At 26.0% G+C, this 19557-nt stretch overlaps 1 protein-coding gene across 1 annotated transcript; it reads left to right on the top strand.

Annotated features, from left to right (window-relative positions):
- Nucleotides 1-248: 248 nt before the first annotated feature.
- Nucleotides 249-18832, top strand: LOC129972600 (glutamate--cysteine ligase catalytic subunit-like). The gene is made up of 15 exons (XM_056086798.1): nt 249-503; nt 3289-3398; nt 3501-3620; nt 4163-4228; nt 5403-5516; nt 5633-5691; nt 6174-6391; nt 9875-9991; nt 10329-10467; nt 12444-12556; nt 13280-13372; nt 14904-15008; nt 15994-16075; nt 16184-16405; nt 18379-18832. The coding sequence occupies exons 1-15, from the start codon at nt 354-356 to the stop codon at nt 18627-18629; spliced, it is 1959 nt and encodes a 652-aa protein (XP_055942773.1). The 5' UTR covers nt 249-353; the 3' UTR covers nt 18630-18832.
- Nucleotides 18833-19557: the final 725 nt, after the last annotated feature.

Raw genomic sequence — 19557 nt, forward strand, 5'->3', positions numbered from 1 at the left:
AATACCGCAGTTTTTTGCTAATACGCAGTTTGAACGCTCGGTAGATTAAAAAGCGCAACGGATTATTCCAAAGAAGAGACAAGGGAATTTATTTACCCTTTTTTTTTTTTCCTACAACGCATTATTAAAAGTAACCTTCGACCATCACCTACTACAACCATTCATGAATCGCCAACGTCCCTGAATTTGGCATGTGCTGTGAACTTTCTCATCAACCAATCAGCGCATCCGAATATTTTATCGAGGGCAGTCTGTAGCCGCTAACCAATTTCTCCGTAAGCCATCTGTGTTTGCTTGGTGATTTGCAGAAAACAGCAACATAACAACAGAGTTCAGACACTAGTCCGCATGCAATGGGTCTTTTAACTGAAGGGTCCCCTTTAACCTGGGAAGAAACTAAAAAGTACGCGGATCACGTCAGGAAGCATGGAATTTTACAGTTTATAAAATTATACCATCGTTTAAAAGACAGACAAAACGATTGTTTAAAATGGGGTGATGAGGTAGGTAATTAAAAATATTTTTCCAACAGGATAATTATGTATTTATATAAATATTTCCTCTTTAATTTCTAGCAATAATTTTCTGTATTAACTTGTCATACGGCTTAATTTAAATGGCTTCATATTCTTCTAAATGTTATTATAGGGCTTTTCTGTAGATTTATATCATGTCGGCAACTTATGAATGGCTCGTATATCTTATCTTTTACTCAATCAATTGTAGATAATTACGCTTTAACAGGTGTTAATTCATTCATTAAATCATAGCGCATTTTATTTAAATCTTACTTTAAAAGAATGTAACTTAATTAATGAAATTAAAGTTTACAAATATTAATATGCACGTTTGAGAATTAATCAATGGCCTTGAAGTTTTGTAATTTTGCAATATTTAAATTAAAATAATGAAATTAAATGAATTGAGTGTGAAATGTAATTTTTTGTGTTATTAATTTCCTTTATTTTTTCTTTGTTATTAATTTTTGAAGGTTTTTAAAAAAATGTATAAAATTTTCTCTTTTTGATTTGAATTTTAGTTTGTGTTTTAATTTTGTGAAAGCGTTCGTTTGCTTTCAGAAAGCTACCTGTTTTCGGAAATTACTATCAGACATTTGTTTTATTTCATTTCAATTTCACACTTTTTTTCCCTTCAACTTTTTAAAGATTTTATTGTTATTATTATGAATCTTTCTCGTATACTAAAACCGTATATTAGGAAAAAATACATTTTTTTAATAATTACTATATGATTTACATAATACTACTGTTTATATTCTGGAACTTCAAAGAGTCCTTAGAAACCATATCTATTAGAAGGGTATTTATCAGTATTTATAAATAATATGTATCTCTGTTCGGTATATGATAAGAGGAAGTAAAAATTGCTGTCTCATTCATTTAAGTTTGATGAGTGTATTGATCTTTATAAAAGATCATTAGTTTTTCATGCCATAATATAATGTCCAGTTTCAAAACTCTTCCAATTGTTGAACTGAACAATTATATAATGATATAGAGGTTATTTGGGATGGTTACATAATAATTTTAACATCTTTATAGAAGCAAATGAAAAAAAATTAATGCAGAGTATTAACATTTTCTGATATTACCTCCAATTTCAAATTCATATTCAAAATATATAGTGCATTATATTTGAATAAAAGTACTTCATTTTTTTTCAATTACATGTTATTAGAAATGTGTTATTATAATAATGTCATAAACTTCAAATGTATTTTAATTTGCAATTTCATTAAATTATTTTTCATTCATTAAATTTGTTTCATTTTTTAAACTAGAGTTGTTAGATTATATACATTTTTTTATTGTTACTAATTCATTATAAATTTTTATACATTTTTATTGATTCTGATGTTTTCTCACTTGTTTGTTTGATATCTTTTATTTTCTTTACCTGGTTAGGAAAAAAAAATTTTTTACTTGCATTAAGATACCCAGAAAGTGTATAAATAAAATTCCATGGTATTTTAATCTGTCTTTAAATAATTTTTTATAATTTTACCATAATACTCAGATTTGAAATAGAAAGAATTTTCCAGTTTTATGTGTAATGTTGATCTTCCAAACTACATTACTCCTTTTATCCTAAAATAAAAAGTCAGATTTTCCAATTATATATAATATTATGAAAATATACATATGTATTTTTTAATAAGCATGCGTACAATTTTGAGATCAAAATTTATGAACAAAATATCTTCAGTACTTGGCAATTAAATTTGGATATCAGAGTTATATTTGTATTAAAAAAAGAATTAGATAATATGAACAATACAAACTGATGAAATACACCTACAAATAAAAGCTAAGTTTATGGCATTATGATATTCTCTTGCTTACCTTAGTTATATTTTCTTAAGTCAGTTGTTTTAATTTTTTAAAGAACAATTCCAAGAAATTTATAATTTAGCCAAGGTTGGCTCTTGTGCCACTAAAACTCACAACCAACCAACCAAGAAATTTATCTTAATTGTTATCCCATTTTAAAATAATTTAACATATCTTATTTATTATCATTAGTTTTCACTTTAATTGTAAATCATTTTTCCAATGCAAGCACATTTTAATCACTATAAGATAAATAAATGGCTGCTTTTTGTTTCTTGTTAATTTTTAAAATATATATGATAGCAGATTTCAATAACATTCCAAGCATCAGCAAATGGTTTATTAAGAGACCCTTGAATATAAAACTACGCACAGGAGATTCAAATGAAATCAAACATAGTCAGTATTCCTAGTGAATGAATTGATGCCTGTAAGTAGCTAAATTAAAATATGAAATAAAAAATATGTATGTCTGTCTTCCTTTCCACCTTTACAATTCAAAATAATTTGCACATGTGATCCAGGGATCCATTTCTAGGTTGTCTATTCTATTTTCATTTTTCAAATGGAACTTCTAAAGATATCAGATTAAATAAGAGAAAGAAAGATGATGCAGTCCTTTTTAAAAATAATTTAAGTAAATTTAAATTACCAGTAATATTATTTGCATTCTTATAGTCTTCCAGGTGATTCTAATTGTGTAGCACAAGCCATCTGTTTCAAGATTCAATTGAAATCAAATAAAATATTCCAGTATATAAATTGACTTGATCTTAAATATGTTACTGCCTTATGTTTAATGTTGTGGAAATGTTTCATCTAAAAAAAATGAATGGGGTCCTCAGAATTTTTTTAAATGTTTTTTTATATAAAAATATCAAGCTTTTTTTTTATGATAGAAAAATATGAACTTGTCTAAAATTTTTATTTCTTCTAGATTGAATACATGATCATAAAGTTTAATCATCAAAATCGAACTGCTAAGGTATGTTTGAAAGCAGAAAGATTACTTTCTGTGTTGCAAGAAAAAGAGAAGGAAAATTTTGGGTGAGCTTTTAAAATCTCTTGTTAAAATAATCAATTATGTCTTTAATACCTATATTTTTATTGATATGCAATTTTTAAAAAAAATCCTTTTTTTGTGTTTAGTGATGTGAAAGCATTGTGGAGGCCAGAATTTGGAGCTTATATGATCGAAGGTACTCCTGGGAAGCCATATGGTGCTCTTTCATCATGTTTCAATGTTGTTGAAGCTAATATGAGAGCAAGGTAAAATATTTCCAATATTAAAACAAATGAACATTATTATCTTTAGAAAAAGTTTCTATTACTTAATCATTTAAATGATATTGTTACATGGCTTTACTCGGCATGATTATATTTTTAAACTTAATATCTATGAATGCCTTAATTTCAGCTTACATAATACTTTTAAAATTATATATATATATGTATAAAGTATATTTCTAGTCTTACATGAAATCCAGAAATATATCAGGATAAAATTAGAACCACATTTCCATTCTTGAGACAGATGATATTTTTAAATTAAAATTATTAACCAAAGCAAATAGTTAAGGCAAAAAAAGTTTCTAAACAATTATTGCTGTTAAAAATAGACTATAATTTTTTTCTGATTGTTAAATGCTTTTTAAAACTTAATACTAACAAATATGTTTTATTTACACGTACATTTTTTCTTTCATATATTATCACATTTTCTTTCTTAAAAAAAAAAGTCATGAAAATTAATATCTTTTGTGATTATAATTTTATAAAGTTAAAATACATGTGAATTCATTAATTTTTAGGAGAGACGAAGTGGTTGAACTTCTTGAAAATGATGAAAGTTTATTATGTCTAACTAGTTTCCCACGGTGAGCAAATTTATTTTATTTTTGATATTTTTTATGGTATTGATAAAATATTTAAAGAGAAATGTATTTAAGCATATAAATGTGTCTTGTTTCTTTTTTTTATTTTGTAAATTAAAAAAAAAAAATTAGAATTTTTTAGACATTTTGCAAACAAGATTGTTTGTTAAATTTTATTGAAATTACTCTCATTCCATTTATGGATTATTTCACCTTTTAAAAATCATGACTGTTAGTTGATATTGATTTAAAATATTTTTCCGATTAGTAATTAATTAATTTTGATATTCTGCTTTGAAATGATTGAATAAATATCAAAATGTAAGAAGACTTTTTTTTTTCTGTCACTTCCTGAAAGTGATATGCTTGTATTGGGAAAATATTTTCTTTAGGTAATTGTTTAAGATACCATTCAATTTTCAAGTGTTTACAATATTCTATAATCCTTGGTCTTTTACATAATCAAAATTTATTTTGATGTTTTTTAATCGATTATAAACTATTTGCAATGAAATATTTCATTAAAACTCATTGCATGATATTTTAATTCACAACTGAATTGAATGATGGGTTTAATTAAATATACTTAGCATATAAATTATTATAAAGATGCTACTTTTCTATAATATTTTATATGTTCAGCAATAATTTTTGTCTGTATTAATGAATGATAAACACTTAGATACTAACTGTAAGTCTTAAGAAAAATTCTTTTAAAAAATCTTCTCATGACCTGTTTCATTTCAGAAAAATGAACTGAGGTAATAAAAGTGACATTAAAAGCTCTGATAGCTTAAATATGCATTTTTTTCTTTTAGTAATTGCTCATTATATTTTGCTTATCAGAAGATATAGCTTGTTTTGTAGAGCATACCTTTTTAATTAAATGAATTAAAACTTTATTAAAAAGTCGTTTGCTTTTTGAATTTTAGGTATATTTCTATTCGAAATTGTACAGATTAAGAAACTATAGCCCTATGTCTATCATTTGTGTGGTATATTTACTTTTTGTAAGAGGTTTTCCATCTTTATTGGAATGCAGTCTTTAAATGCAAATTTGGATCTATATTAATCTTTATTTTATTTTGAAAGCAAAGTCCAACATTTATAGTCCTAAATTATAGAGTTAAGAATTGAACATAATCAACATTTTACTGAAAAATGATTTTATCTTAAGCCTAGGTTGTGCAGGTTTTACTGATCCCCCAGTGAAAACAGATCCTAAAGGAAGTGCCTTACGCTCCTTGTTTTTCCCCGATCCTGTTGTATATGAAGGACATCCTAGATTTAAGTAGGTACTTCTCTTAAATATTCAGATAATCACCATTTTAAGTTAACTACAGTTGCTGCTAGTGTTGTTATTTAAGATCTGAAAGCATATCAATGTTGCATAATCTTTCTTTTCAGAACCTTAGCTCGTAATATAAGACAGAGAAGGAGTAAAAAGGTTGTAATCAATGTACCAAGTAAGTATTTTTTAATATTTCATGTAAACTCTAATTCTATTTAATAAGTTTTAAGTGTTAAATAAAAATAATTTTTTTAAATTATATTTTATTATTTTTTTAGATAAATATTTTTTAATATAGAATTTTAAATGCAGTTTTTTTTTTTTTTAGACATTATTAACTATTAGCATCTACAATGTTTTTTATACTTAATTTGATTTAACAATATATGTTCTTTGCTGGATATACTTTGAAAATTTTGGTTTTTAAAAGATGAAGATAATAACATTCTGAATAACATAACATTTCCAATCTTTTATTTTCATATTGATAATCTTCAAATCATCAATTTTAACTGAACAAAATTTACATTATTTTTATTCTAAAATCTCAATGTAATTTAGATAAGTTTCTTATTACAATAAAATAGTTTTCTTTCAGCATTTATTATTTATAACTTTGTTTCATTTACATTATGTTTGTAGGGTAATTTTTATTAGTTTATAGGGACCAAAAGACTCCAGATCCATTTGTTGAAGATTTGAGTGTACTAGGAGATGATGGGGAAGGGGCAGCTGCTGCTTTGCCCAATCATGTATATATGGATGCCATGGGCTTTGGGATGGGCTGCTGTTGCCTTCAAGTGACCTTTCAAGCTTGCAATATTAGTGAAGCCCGAACTTTATATGATCAATTAGCACCTGTTTGTCCCATAGCTGTAAGTATTTTGATCGGTAATTTCCATCTTCAGTCACAAAAATTTCTTTTTTTGTGTTTAAATCTTTAGAATGTGGATGGAAAAAATCGTAATGATGCAGAAATGATGCATGTATAAACACTGCAGAACTGTTGCACTCTTTACACATACATACCTTTTACAATTATAAATTTAATCATTGATTTATTTAATTTTGTATAATGTTTGAATTAATCAGTGGTCTGAAAGCAATATCCCTTTTGATGCTCTAAGTGTTCAGGACAAAAGTATGAGAAAATAATATACCTGATAGTGGAGAGATAAAAACTTCTGGAAGTCTGAGTTTTCAATTTTTTCTTTAATTGCATATGCTTGTTTGCTTTTCCCATACTCATGGTTTGAAGGGAATTACAATTGTTAAAAAGCATCAATCTAGAAATGTTTTGAAATGTTTTTCCTCTCTAGAAATTTTTTTCTCTTTAAACCAAAATTTCAAAGTAATATGGGTTTGTAATGATAAAAATATTTCATGTTTTTGTATTTTTTTTTCAATGCTAATTGCTAGAAAAAGTGAAGGACTTTAAGGATGGTGTTTAAAAATTCCATTCCATAAAATTTATCATAAATTGTATGTCTAATATGTATACAAATTTTGTAAATTTAAAAGTAACAGTTTTATTTATATAAGCTTTTAAATTATGATACTGCATAAAGAAACTTTATCAACAATTCTTATTCAATCAGTAGAATATGGAATTGTCAATCTGCTGGTCTATGACTCTAATCTTAGCCACAGTAGACTAATCTAAAAACTGCCATTTTAATTCAAACTTCTTATTTATAATATTAAACAGCAGTTTGAGTTAAGATAATTTTAATTATTTCTTTAGAATTGTGGATAAATTTTCTAAAATGATCTGTATATTTTTTTAATCCCACTAGTTGTGAGCAAGTTCTGTATTCTTATGTTACAAGTTTTTTGAATTATTAAATCTAGTTTATTGCTAAATTGTAACTTACAATTCCTTGCATCTTCGTGCAAATGTTTATATATTTAAATAGTAATTTTATTGATATAAATTCAGTACAAGAGAAGATAAAGTATTTTTTATCTAGAATTTTCTTTAAAAATGATAAATTATCAAATATGACCAGTATTTGCAGTATATCAAATTAAAACTGCATTACTAAATTATTAGTGGTTGTCTCTCCTTTCCTCTTTTTTTCCCCATTTATTTTGCATTTTTTTATCATTTTTTTATTCCTTCTAATCCATCAATGTCTTTCAGTTCTGTAAATGCAATGTATAATTTTGAACTTTGAGTAAACTTTATACATTTTGTTCGTATTATGGTTGAAAGGCCAGGCTTAGAAACTTAATATGCAAAAATTTTTTTGCTATATTTGTGCTAACTGCGCTGTAAAGACAACAAAGAAATATTTTGTACTAAAAAAAGTATATTTTGCTCATTTTGGCATGAAACTGCAGATAGGAAGAAGCCATTGAAACTTGAAGTTAAAAATATTTAAAGGCAAAATTTGATTAATCCATGGAAAATCTACTTCATCTGCTCTATATGCAATTAAACTATATGGAACAATTTATTATCTAATGAAGTTTCAATGTTGTTGTAAAAAATTTCTATGTTTATCATAAACAAAGCTTTAACATCTTAAAATTGATGACAGAAAAAAAAATTTAATTTCCAAATGGGAAAAAAATCAAATTAAAAAAAACCTGGAATTCTTACAAACCAATAATATAACTAGTTTTCTTGTAATATGAGCAAAAAGTTTTATTTTCCTCATTCACATCTAAGCTATTATCGTGGAAAATATAGGTACAAGATAATACATCTCATCAAAACATATAGGAAATGGAAAAATATCTGAAAGGTTGATTATTGTTAACATAACTGAATGTTGCTGGTTGTTGATAAATGACATTCTCCTTCAAGTTCACCTGGAAAAAGAAAAGAAAAAAAGTTTTAGCAAAAAAAAAAAAAAAAAAATGATTGCTAATAAGAAATGGCAGCCTTTTTCATAAGTTCATTTGTCTTCTTTTATCATTCAATAAAAAAAATATTTTATAGTTATTGCATTTTAAAATTAATCCTCTTCAGTAATTCCCTACATGCATATTTATTTTCATTTTTCACCTAATAGGTGGGGTTTTTTTCCCAATAACCAAAGTTTGAAAAATATTTATGAACAAGAATGTGAAATACAGGAAACGTAATTCCAAAAATGATTTTAAAGGTTACTTTTTAATTAAAAATAATTTGCTAGATTGAATTTTTTTAAAGCTTGCCTCAAGTCAACAATATAATTATTAATTTTCATATTTTTGTCCATCGTATTATTAATTTATCATATACTATTCTCAATTATGGTATATTTTACTTAATAACATTTCTGATGTTCCTCTCTATTCTTTCTTCGTTATACATATCAGCAGTCTTCTAATTAAATTCACCATAATGTATCATATGATATTTTTAGAGATACCAAGAGTGACGGGAAAAACAGAATTCTTCCAATATATGAAATCCTCCGCCCTCAATATTTGAAACTTGAACTAAAATATAAAATTTGTGCAAATAATGTCTATAGAGTTAGATTTCTATAGTTTGTGTAAAAAAATATAGTTGCCAGCACATCCCAATCACTAAGTATGATAAGATACATCAGTAGTTTGAATATAGGTTTTTGCCAGAAGCTCCTATAGTTCCAAGGATATTGTGAGTTTAAGAAGTTTCAGGATCACTGGAGTATATAAATAATCTTGTTAATTACTTAGAATCCATTAATTGTATTACCAGTTAAGGAATTACATTAAGTGATTAATATTAAAGTATTAACTTGTATTAGCTTAGAACAGCACAAAAATGTGGGTATTTTAGTGACCAGTTCTAAATTTAATAGGCTGTTGTACTAAATATTCTTCTGTGTGGAAGAAAGTCATGAAATAAAATTAGCCTAAATTAATAATTTATCTATGAAGAAAGAGAATCATACAAGACGATTATAGGATAACTTGAATATTTATTAAAATGTTGTTAACATCTTGTAAGTAGAACATAAGAGAAGGGAAGGAAAAATATACTTATCAAAGATGCACATCAAATTGTACACTAATAACAACCGGCAACTTCAACATAACCATCTTGTGTGTGTGTGTGTGTGTGTGATAAAGAAAAAACTGCACCTTCTTTAATGATATGCTAATTAGTCATCTTATTAGCATATCATACTAGATATTAATTCTTGGGCAACTGTATCGAATTAAATAAAGATCGTCCAACAGATGCTGACGATAAAATGGAAGAAAAGATTTGATTTATTCTCAACTGAAAAATTTATACAAAAACTGATTACATCTTGAATAATTATAGAAAATTATCATACTATGGAAAATCATGATGTTCAATCTTAAAATGAAAAAGCTTCGTTGAAGGGATGTTGATGCAATCAGTAAAACTTTTATTGAAATTATCTTTTCAGTTAGCATTAAGTGCTGCATCTCCTGTTCATCGAGGTTACTTAACAGACAGGGATTGCCGATGGAGCATTATAGCTGCTTCAGTAGATGACAGAACTGATGAGGAACTAGGAAAAGAGGTTAGTAATAAAGTTAATAAATGTTAATGTGATTAATTATGCCTTTTGTTATTTTTAAATTTATTAAATACATACAACGTTGTCATATAAAGTATCAAATTTTTTCCTTGTATTTATATTAAAAAATGTGCAAGATTGTTTATTTTTATACATTGGTGTTGTTTATGTTTGTTTTAATTTTATGTTTGTTAAATTTTATGTTTGTTGCATCTAACATAAGTAGTTTGTAGTGTGGGGGGGGTTCCCCTCGTCTTTTTAAATGTCTTGTAAATTGTTTTATTGATTATATTTTTGTTTTATTTTTAAAAAGCCATACATATAATTTTTTTCCCTCCAGCCTTTGAAGAATAATAGGTTTAAAATTAGGAAATCTCGATATGATTCTATAGACTCATACCTATCCCCAGCTGGTGAAAAATTCAATGACATTGATTTAGTCTATGATGAAGAATTGTATAATACACTAAGAGAAGCAGGTAAAGGGCCTTATTATACATTATAGAATAGATAAATAATTAAATAGTTTATATTGCTTCTGTTATGTTAATCTTGTATGTTATTTGAAACTGTTCTATGTTGTATTGTTACAACACCTAATTGTGTTAATAAATAATAATAAGATATTGTACCTTTCACATTAACATTATGTTAACAATAGAATAGTTATAATATCAGTCTTCAGGTATAAATCTACTTCAGTAAGTCAGCTTGTATGTTTATTGATTATGGCTTGCATTTACTACTATAAGCTTATTTAACCCTTTTGGGACGGGAGGCCTCAATCCTAGAGGCACGCTCTGGATGGAGCGTACACAAATGGAATCATTCCTCAGGGTGGTGGGGGGGGGGGCATCGCTAAGTCTAACTTTGAAAAAAAAATCATAAAAAAAAATAAAGTTTAAGTCCTAACATTGTCATTTTTGCTTCCTTTTTAGATTATTAGTTAATTCATAACATAAGCTCATTCTTCCTCTGACAAATAGTGCTTTCTTGCCTTAATAAACAGAAACCAAGGCTTTCTGTCATAAAAAGAGATGTATGCAAAATTTATCCTACAACTACACAAAATGCAATTGAACTAATGGTAAAATACAAAAAGTCTAGTTGCAATTACACAGTAATAATAAAAAAAGAAAAGAATTCAGAGGCAGATCAGAAACTGAATGATTCTATCAAGTGGAAAGTCACACAACTCAGCTCTGTTTATTTACATTACTCTTACCCCCCCCCTTCAAAGTCAGGCTGATTATGAGCAAACTGAAGGTCAAGGTACTAAAACTATATTTCAAAAGTAGTGGACATAAAGCCATCTAGTGGCATTTAAAATTTGTCCCTGCTAAGAATACATATATGCATCATCGTCCTACGAGTTTGATTTCCAGAAATGCACGGGTGGTACGCCCAGTTGTGATAGATGTTCCTAGGTAATGCATATATGACAAGCCCATCACAAAAGGATGATAGAGGATTGTGAAGTGTCATAAAAGACGATTGTGAAAAAATGTTAGAATGAACAATGTTTAATATTTAAAATTGAATTTTTTTTTCTTATGTATGAGTTAAGTTATTAAATGTTTCTATATTAGATTGGTTTAAAAGTTATATAAGATTAAGATTGACATCTTCTCAAAATAAAATAAAATTAACAGATACATAAAATTAAGCTTATACATTATTTTCAATAAGGTTCAAGAATCTGATCAATTTCAAATTCAAAGAATTATTTACATTTTGACTTAAAACATTCATTTATTACAATTTCTACTTCTTATTTACTTTTGAAATATTTTATATTAAGGAAATGCTGCAGTAATTTAAACAAGGTAAAAATCTGATAATGTTATGTCTGAACTAGAGTTAGATTTTTCAAGTGATAACAAGAGATGTCTACAGTAATATTTTAACTATTTTTTTAGAGCTTGTAAAAAAACATTTTCTTCCATGTCTCATTATATATGAAGGAATACTTCTTTTGATGAAATTATGGCATTTTTATTGTATAAGTTTCTCTCTTACATTCTAGTTGTTTAAATTCAGATGGGAAGAAAATTAAATGTTGACAAAAATAATATTATTAAAAACATTTTGACATTTTAATTAAGTTTTAAAATAGTATAAAAATTATTTAAGTACTGTAACATTTTCAAAAGTTATAGCAGAAAATATAGTAAAAATTCATCTTTTAATAACTTTTCCAAAAAGAAAAAATCTGCTAGGTGCATTTGATAGCTTTAGGTCAAATGTTCTGCCCTATAGATTGTCTATAGACACTTACACATTATCCTTAATTATTATTAGAAATTAAAGCTTCAAAAATCTATATCCTATTCTTTGTTCCTGGAATTCAATTTTATGAATATTTAGTAGCTTTTAATGACTGCAAATTTTATTATTAATGCTATTATTTTTATATTTTTTTCTTGTATAAATGTTAATATTTCTTATTTTATAGATATTGATCATTTGTTGTCACAGCACATAGCTCATCTTTTTATAAGGGATCCAATATCCTTATTTTCTGAAAAGATTAACCAAAATGATGATGAAGATACTGATCATTTTGAGGTAAAAATAGTTTAACTTTCTAACTTCATTTGAAATTATTTCATATATAATTATCTAAATTATTTATCAAGGGTTTATTGGTTAGCTTAACTATTTTTTAAAATTAATTTTCCTGTTAAATATGTTTTTAATTTGTTGAAAGCAGAATGTTTCTTGAAATCTGTGGACAGTTTTATTAAAAATTTAAAAATAAAATTATTACTCAAAATATTATATTAATTTTATTATTTTGTACTGTCTTTGCAATTTGATTAAAATACCTTGGCATCACATTTTACTATATTAAACTCAGTTAAATTCAGAGTTTATATTTACCACTTTAGCTGAATATGCCCAAGTCTTCCCTCAAAACTTGTAAATTTCTCAAAACTTGTCATCCAGGCGCATCATGTATTTTTTATTTTATTTTATTTATTTTTTTTGCTAATTTTTAACTTTTTATCACATAAAATTGCACCTTTAAAGTCAGGTTAGTTTCTTTTATACATATTTAACATTATAATATATGGTCTAATTTTTTAAATCCATCTTTAACATCATTGGGATTAAATGAATGAAATGTTTACTCTAAGATATTAATATATTTTATTTTTTATTTTTCATTTAAACACAGATTTGATAGACATAAATAATTAAAAAGTCATGTATGTAAAAAAAGAAAATTCTTGATTATGTTTTTAACTGTACAATCCAATATGTTACTGAGAGCCAATTCTTTTATAGAATATCCAATCAACCAATTGGCAGACTATGAGATTCAAACCTCCTCCTCCAAATAGCAGCATTGGATGGCGAGTAGAATTTCGCTCAATGGAGGTGAGCAATACTGTATAATTAAATTTTACCTTACTTTGTTTAGCATTTTTTAAAAAGAATAGCGTATGAATTCTTAGAATTAATGTACATAAATTTCAATCTTTTGAATTAAAAATTAATCAAGTTTTCTATTCAATGAAATACGGAACCTTGGCTTTGAACGACATTTAAATGTTTTTTAATCTCCATGTCGCAAAAGATAATTTCTATGTAATGAAATTTTTCTGATTAATTTTTTTAAAACTTTTTTTGTAAATTTTCATGTTTGGAAACTTTTTAGTTATCAACTGCCATGAAACATAGCTGCATTTGATGATATGAAACTTTATTGAAGAAAATAAGAGCTTTTGAATTTTTTTCTGCATTTTGAAAGGAATGTTATTGTTGAATATCCAGCAAAGTATGATATATTCAATAGTAGAAAACATATGAAAAAAAAATGTATGAACTGCAGTGAGTGGCAAGGGTTATTTTTAAAAAATTACCTTTACAAGAGGAAATACTAATAGCATATGAAGAGGATTATGGTTTCAATGAAATATTTTGGGCAATGTTTTTCAATCTTCGTAAAATCTGGAGATTTTTATGAAAAATTTATATATAATAAACTTTAAAGCAAAATTGATTTTTTTTTTTTTTTTATGTTTAAGATATTTGTTAAAGCAAGCAAGTGGAATAAGTTGGTTTCAATTTTTTACTTTTTCTTTTTAACTTAATTACAAACTTTTGTTTAATATATTTTCTTCGTAACAAATTATTTAAGTGGAAATATCAGAATTATATAGAAATTTGAGTGTGTGTATTTATATATAATCAATATAATATTATTTATATGCTTCAGCTTTATTTTAATAAATGTTTTGTAAGCATTTTTGCAATGTTTATAAATAGTTTTGCAATGTTGATATCTTAAGAAAGATTGGAGATTGAATTATCTTCTTTTCATCATTATTTAATTAGTATGAAGTTTTAATTTTGTATAACTTGAAATAGACTTTTCATTATTTTTGTTGATGAATTTGAAAATATCATATCTTCTCTTAAAATATATATGTTACCTTTAAAATATATAATTAAGTTATGTAATAAACTAATAAAGTCACACGTTAATTAGCTGTTCTGTAAGTTAACCAATGATAAACAAATTATAAAATAAAATACAATTCTTTTCACAAGCAAGTAAATACTGTCCATACTTTCATTGATATTTACTTAGTAAAAATTCTACCTATCTTTTATACCATCTTTTTGGTGATACCATATAATAAATTCATTGTGTAAATCAACTCCATGTCTTAAATATTGCCTCAAAATTTAAAGGAACTAGCTAAATTAATATTTTTTAAAAAGTAATGAACTATTATTTTTATTGCTGTTTTATTGTTCGAATGGATAAAGGCCATTATTTGATAAATTAGCTTACTAAACCTCAGAACACAACAGTATTTTACATAATGATTGATTATATATATATATATAAATTAAAGTAGATAATTTCTTGATTTGTTGTAATCTGCTCTTTTTCTTTTAGGTGCAACTAACAGAATTTGAAAATGCAGCATATGTTGTTTTTATAGTTCTTCTTACAAGGGTTATTCTTACTTACCAGTTGAATTTTCTTATTCCAATATCAAAGGTATGACAGTAGTTGTCACAAACACAATGTATATAGTCTTTTTAGATTTAAAATTTGTTTCAGTAGAGTAAAAATTATTTAACTTATTATCATTAAATTACTGCAGTATTTATTCTTTTTATGTGTGAATGTCTGTGTTTTGGAAACAAATTTTGTCCTAAATTTAAATTTATTTGGTTAGAAAATGCAAGAGCTTTTTTTTTTATGTATATATGGATAAATTTATGGTAAAAATTCCTCTTTTTTCTGCATGTCAGCTTTTTTATATACATCAATGCAAATTCATAAAAATTGGTCATTCTAGTTTAATATTTTACCATGATAAATATATGGAAAAATATTGTGATAAAAATGTCTATTTTTTTTTAATATTTAAAAAAACATATGATTTTAATGATTTGGAGGCTTTAATAAATTTGATCAAAACAAAAAATAGTATCGCTTCTAATATGATCAATTACAAATAGACAAATTTATATTAAAGTATATTACTAGTCATTGCATGAGAACAAATCTAATACTCAAAATTGCGATTTCTATCATGAACACTGATTTTCAATTGCTTTCAAATCAAAGAAATCTAAATATTTTACTCAGCAGAGCTATTATGAAAGATATGGAGTCAGCATTTATTATAAATTGCTAATAATTCTACCTGCTGCTTAATAATTAATGTTTTTAGGAAGGCAAGCTATTTGAATGAAAAATTCTAAAAAATATATTAGAATAATAAGATAAAAACACATTAATATAGAGCTTCATGAAGAATGCAAAAATTTCATTGGTATAAAAATTTTGATACCATTGAACAGAAAATTTATATGTTAATGTATTTTTTGGTATAAATCCATTTTTCTGAATATGATTGAAATGCTATGATTTAACTTGAGAATAAATACTGTTTAAAGCTTGTCACTCAATTTTATTTAAAATTTTCCCATTTACTTTTTCCTTTGGAATCATTGCTTTTAAAATTAATTTTTAGGTGGATGAAAATCTAGCTAAAGCTCAGAAAAGGGATGCTATCTTAACTGAAAAATTTTGGTTTCGTAAGGATCTAACTACATGTAAGTTTATGCAAATCAGTTTCAATCTTTCTTTAGTCGGGGAAAAATTGAATTACTATCATCAATATTAAAATAATCCTTAGCTAAAGCAGTGATTGTTTTTTTAAGGCGAAAGTCCACCCGAGGCAACTGCTTATATGGCTGAATGTTGCTGCCCTGCTGAATGTCAGTACACTGAAATGACAATTAATGAAATTATCAATGGAAAGGGAAACGAATTCCCTGGATTAGTACCTCTGATTCAGAAGTTCTTAACCAGCATGGATATAGATGTGGACACACAATGCTCCATTCAGCAGTATTTGCAGTTGATCAGGATGAGAGCAAAAGGCAAGTTTTTTTATATGCTTTTATTTTAATTGGCCAATTTTTACAAATGTGAAAATGAAATTGTGCTATCAATATTTTTTACTCACTTTCTGGTGTTTTAGAAATCAATATTGCTCCAAAATTTTTATGTTTTTCCCATGGAAGTATGTTATTTTAATATTTTCAAAATGTGTTTATCAATGAATTCACAAATTTGTTACATAATAATTATAATAAACTATGACATGTTTAAGAGTAAAATGTAAGGGAAGCAATGGAAAAAATTGGTGTTTGAAAATGTAGAAAATAGCTTTTCTCAAAAATTTAAAGGTTAAAGGGGAAATTACAAAAGTATGCAGTGCCAAAAATAATAAGATTCCAGTGATGATTTTAAAAAATTAATCATGCATGAAGATTTATAATTTATTATAAATGGGATTCAAATTCCAAAATTTGTTTTGAGCTTCTACATCACATCTCACTTCTGTTTAACTTTGATATCCAATTTATTTTTTTTAATTTAAGAAAAGAAATTATACATTACAGTATATTAATTTTAGCACTTTTTTTTTTTTTACTCTTTATTTTATAATTTATTTTTAAAAGTTTATCTACAAAGGTAAAATTCATATTGCTTTTAATAATGTAAAAGATTTTAGTGCAAAAAATTTTCTTTAAAACAATGGCATCAGAACAGCAATATCATGATTTTCCACAAAGTGGTCACAAGCAGCTCCGCATCCTAATTTGGAGTAGTTATAATTTGTAAATTTAGGGAAAATTAATTGAAACTAGTTTAGACGAAAGCATAATGCTCTAACGTCATGAAATTTGGTAGAATTATTAGATTAAAACTTTTATAATATAATTATTAATATAAAATAATGTTTTGATTATTTATGGAGGAACTTTAATGGAATTATGTTGCACATGCCTTTTACTATGGGTACTGATTTAACCTGAGAACAGCCATAAAACAGTTCCTATGTTATACTTTGAATGGAAACATAAAAGGATTCTTGAGACAAAGTATTTTTTCCAGCCTAGTTGATATTCAGTCTAGACCAGTGGCCTTCAAACCTTTAGACATTGTGACCCCCTACATCTTTAGCACTTTTAATTTTTTTCCATGACACGCAGCATGTATTCCTTTCAAAAAAGGTTTTGAGAACCAAAAATAAACTTTTGTGCTGAAAATTTTTTTAATATGATTTTAAAATGGAAATTTAATGTGTGATTTGATAAAACTTTTAAACTTGCATAATATTTTTACAAATTGCGGAAAGATATATATACGTTATATCTTGTCACAATCCATAGATGATTGAATTGTGTAACACAGTTTTGGAACTCTGGGTCTAGACTGAATTTTAAAAGTATGAGTATTTACTATGATATATGTATATAACAATGCAAATAATTGTATCAATGTTTATCAACTTGAAGTAAAATTTAAGTATGATTCATTGCCTAAAATTCTAAACTTCACTATTTTCTTAAAAAAGGATGTTTCTGACTATGTAGTTAGAGAATTCGATCTCCATTAAAGTAACTTTACCCATTCAGTAGCTCATTGTTCTCTATTATTTGATTTAGTTATAAAATTCAAAATTTTTCTTAGACTGTAAAAACATTTTGGGTTATAGCTTCTAGAGAAGTTATATAAAACAATATTGGAGATATGAAGAGCTGGTGGTTTCCAGCATTTGTTTGTTTTGGAATCCTAAACTCTCTTTGATAATAAATATTTCAGAACATGTTATCTGTTTTATTAATCATTAAATAGTGCTTAATTTTCAAATTTATTGTCTTATTCCAGAGTTACAAAAAAATTTCAAAACATAATTTTATACTAAATTTATTTATTTATTTATTTTGCATCATGCATACTGCATGTGCACACACAATCGTACTTTTAGTGTTCAGTATTTTTTCTATTCTAAAATTTAAAAATCTTAGTAAAATAATTGATGGTTTTTTTTTTTTCGTTACAGGAGAACTTATGACAACTGCTCGTTGGATTCGAGATTTTGTATCAAAGCATCCCAGTTACAATTTTGATTCTGTTGTTAATGAAGGCATCAATTATGACTTACTTTCAAAGATGGATAAAATAACTCAAGGAAAAGAAAGTTGTCCTGAGCTATTAGGAAAGCCTGTATCAAGAACCAATGATCACATACCTAATGCTATATCTAAGGCAGAAAAAATATATTCCAATACAATTGTCAATAAAATCACATAAGCGCACTACTTAACTTTCACAATTAGATTACAAGATCTGCTATTTGTTATGCTATGTGAAAACAACTTAACTAAATAAATATGTAAATATAAGACAAAGAATCATTTCACTGTTAATTTTACTTTTTTATATTCTGTGTAAGTTTCTTAACATGTAAAGGTCTAAATGGGTAACATATATAAATAAACTTGCTTTGCATCTCGCTTGGATGTTTTTTTAAAAAAACTGTATTCTTTATATGTTGAAAAGTACCTTTGTTTTGCTCAAAATTATTTTCTTCATAATAATACAATTTTATATAAGTACTAGCTGGTATGCCAAAAATAATGGTTCATTTTAATTTCAATTAAATCTCTTATTTATATCTTTTATGTACAATTGCTAAAAGAAGAAAAAGGAGCCTCTTAGATTTACTGTAAGGGACCTAAACATTAAATTATGATGAATAAACAGATGACTTCTGTTCTTAAAATTGGTAATTCACTTTTTTTTATAATGTTTCACGATTAACAACAGTAGATAATCTCAATCACATTTACTGATATTATTTTAAATATTTTTCTTGCTAATCCTGAAAGTTTTGTAACTTGAAAGAAACAACACAGCATTCACTTACACACAGAGGGGGAGGAATTGAACGAAAAGCATTTAATGGAGTGGAAATCAAGGTCAAAGATTGAAGAAGAATTCTGGATATGGCTCGCACATTAGCAAGACAGAATAGTCGAAAAACACGTAGTCGTGGGATGCTGAAATGAACAGTATACATCTACAATGTTGGCAAGAAGATTTTTGAATAGTCGTATTTGTTAAGATATAGAAGGTCATTCCTTTGATGAACTGGAACAAATCTAATTAAAGATTATATATATATTACATGCTTCATTTCATCTATTTGGCTATACTCATCAATGGTTTAGTTTAATTA

Source organism: Argiope bruennichi, chromosome 6 (assembly GCF_947563725.1).
Source record: "Argiope bruennichi chromosome 6, qqArgBrue1.1, whole genome shotgun sequence".
NCBI classification, from domain to species: Eukaryota; Metazoa; Arthropoda; class Arachnida; order Araneae; family Araneidae; genus Argiope; species Argiope bruennichi.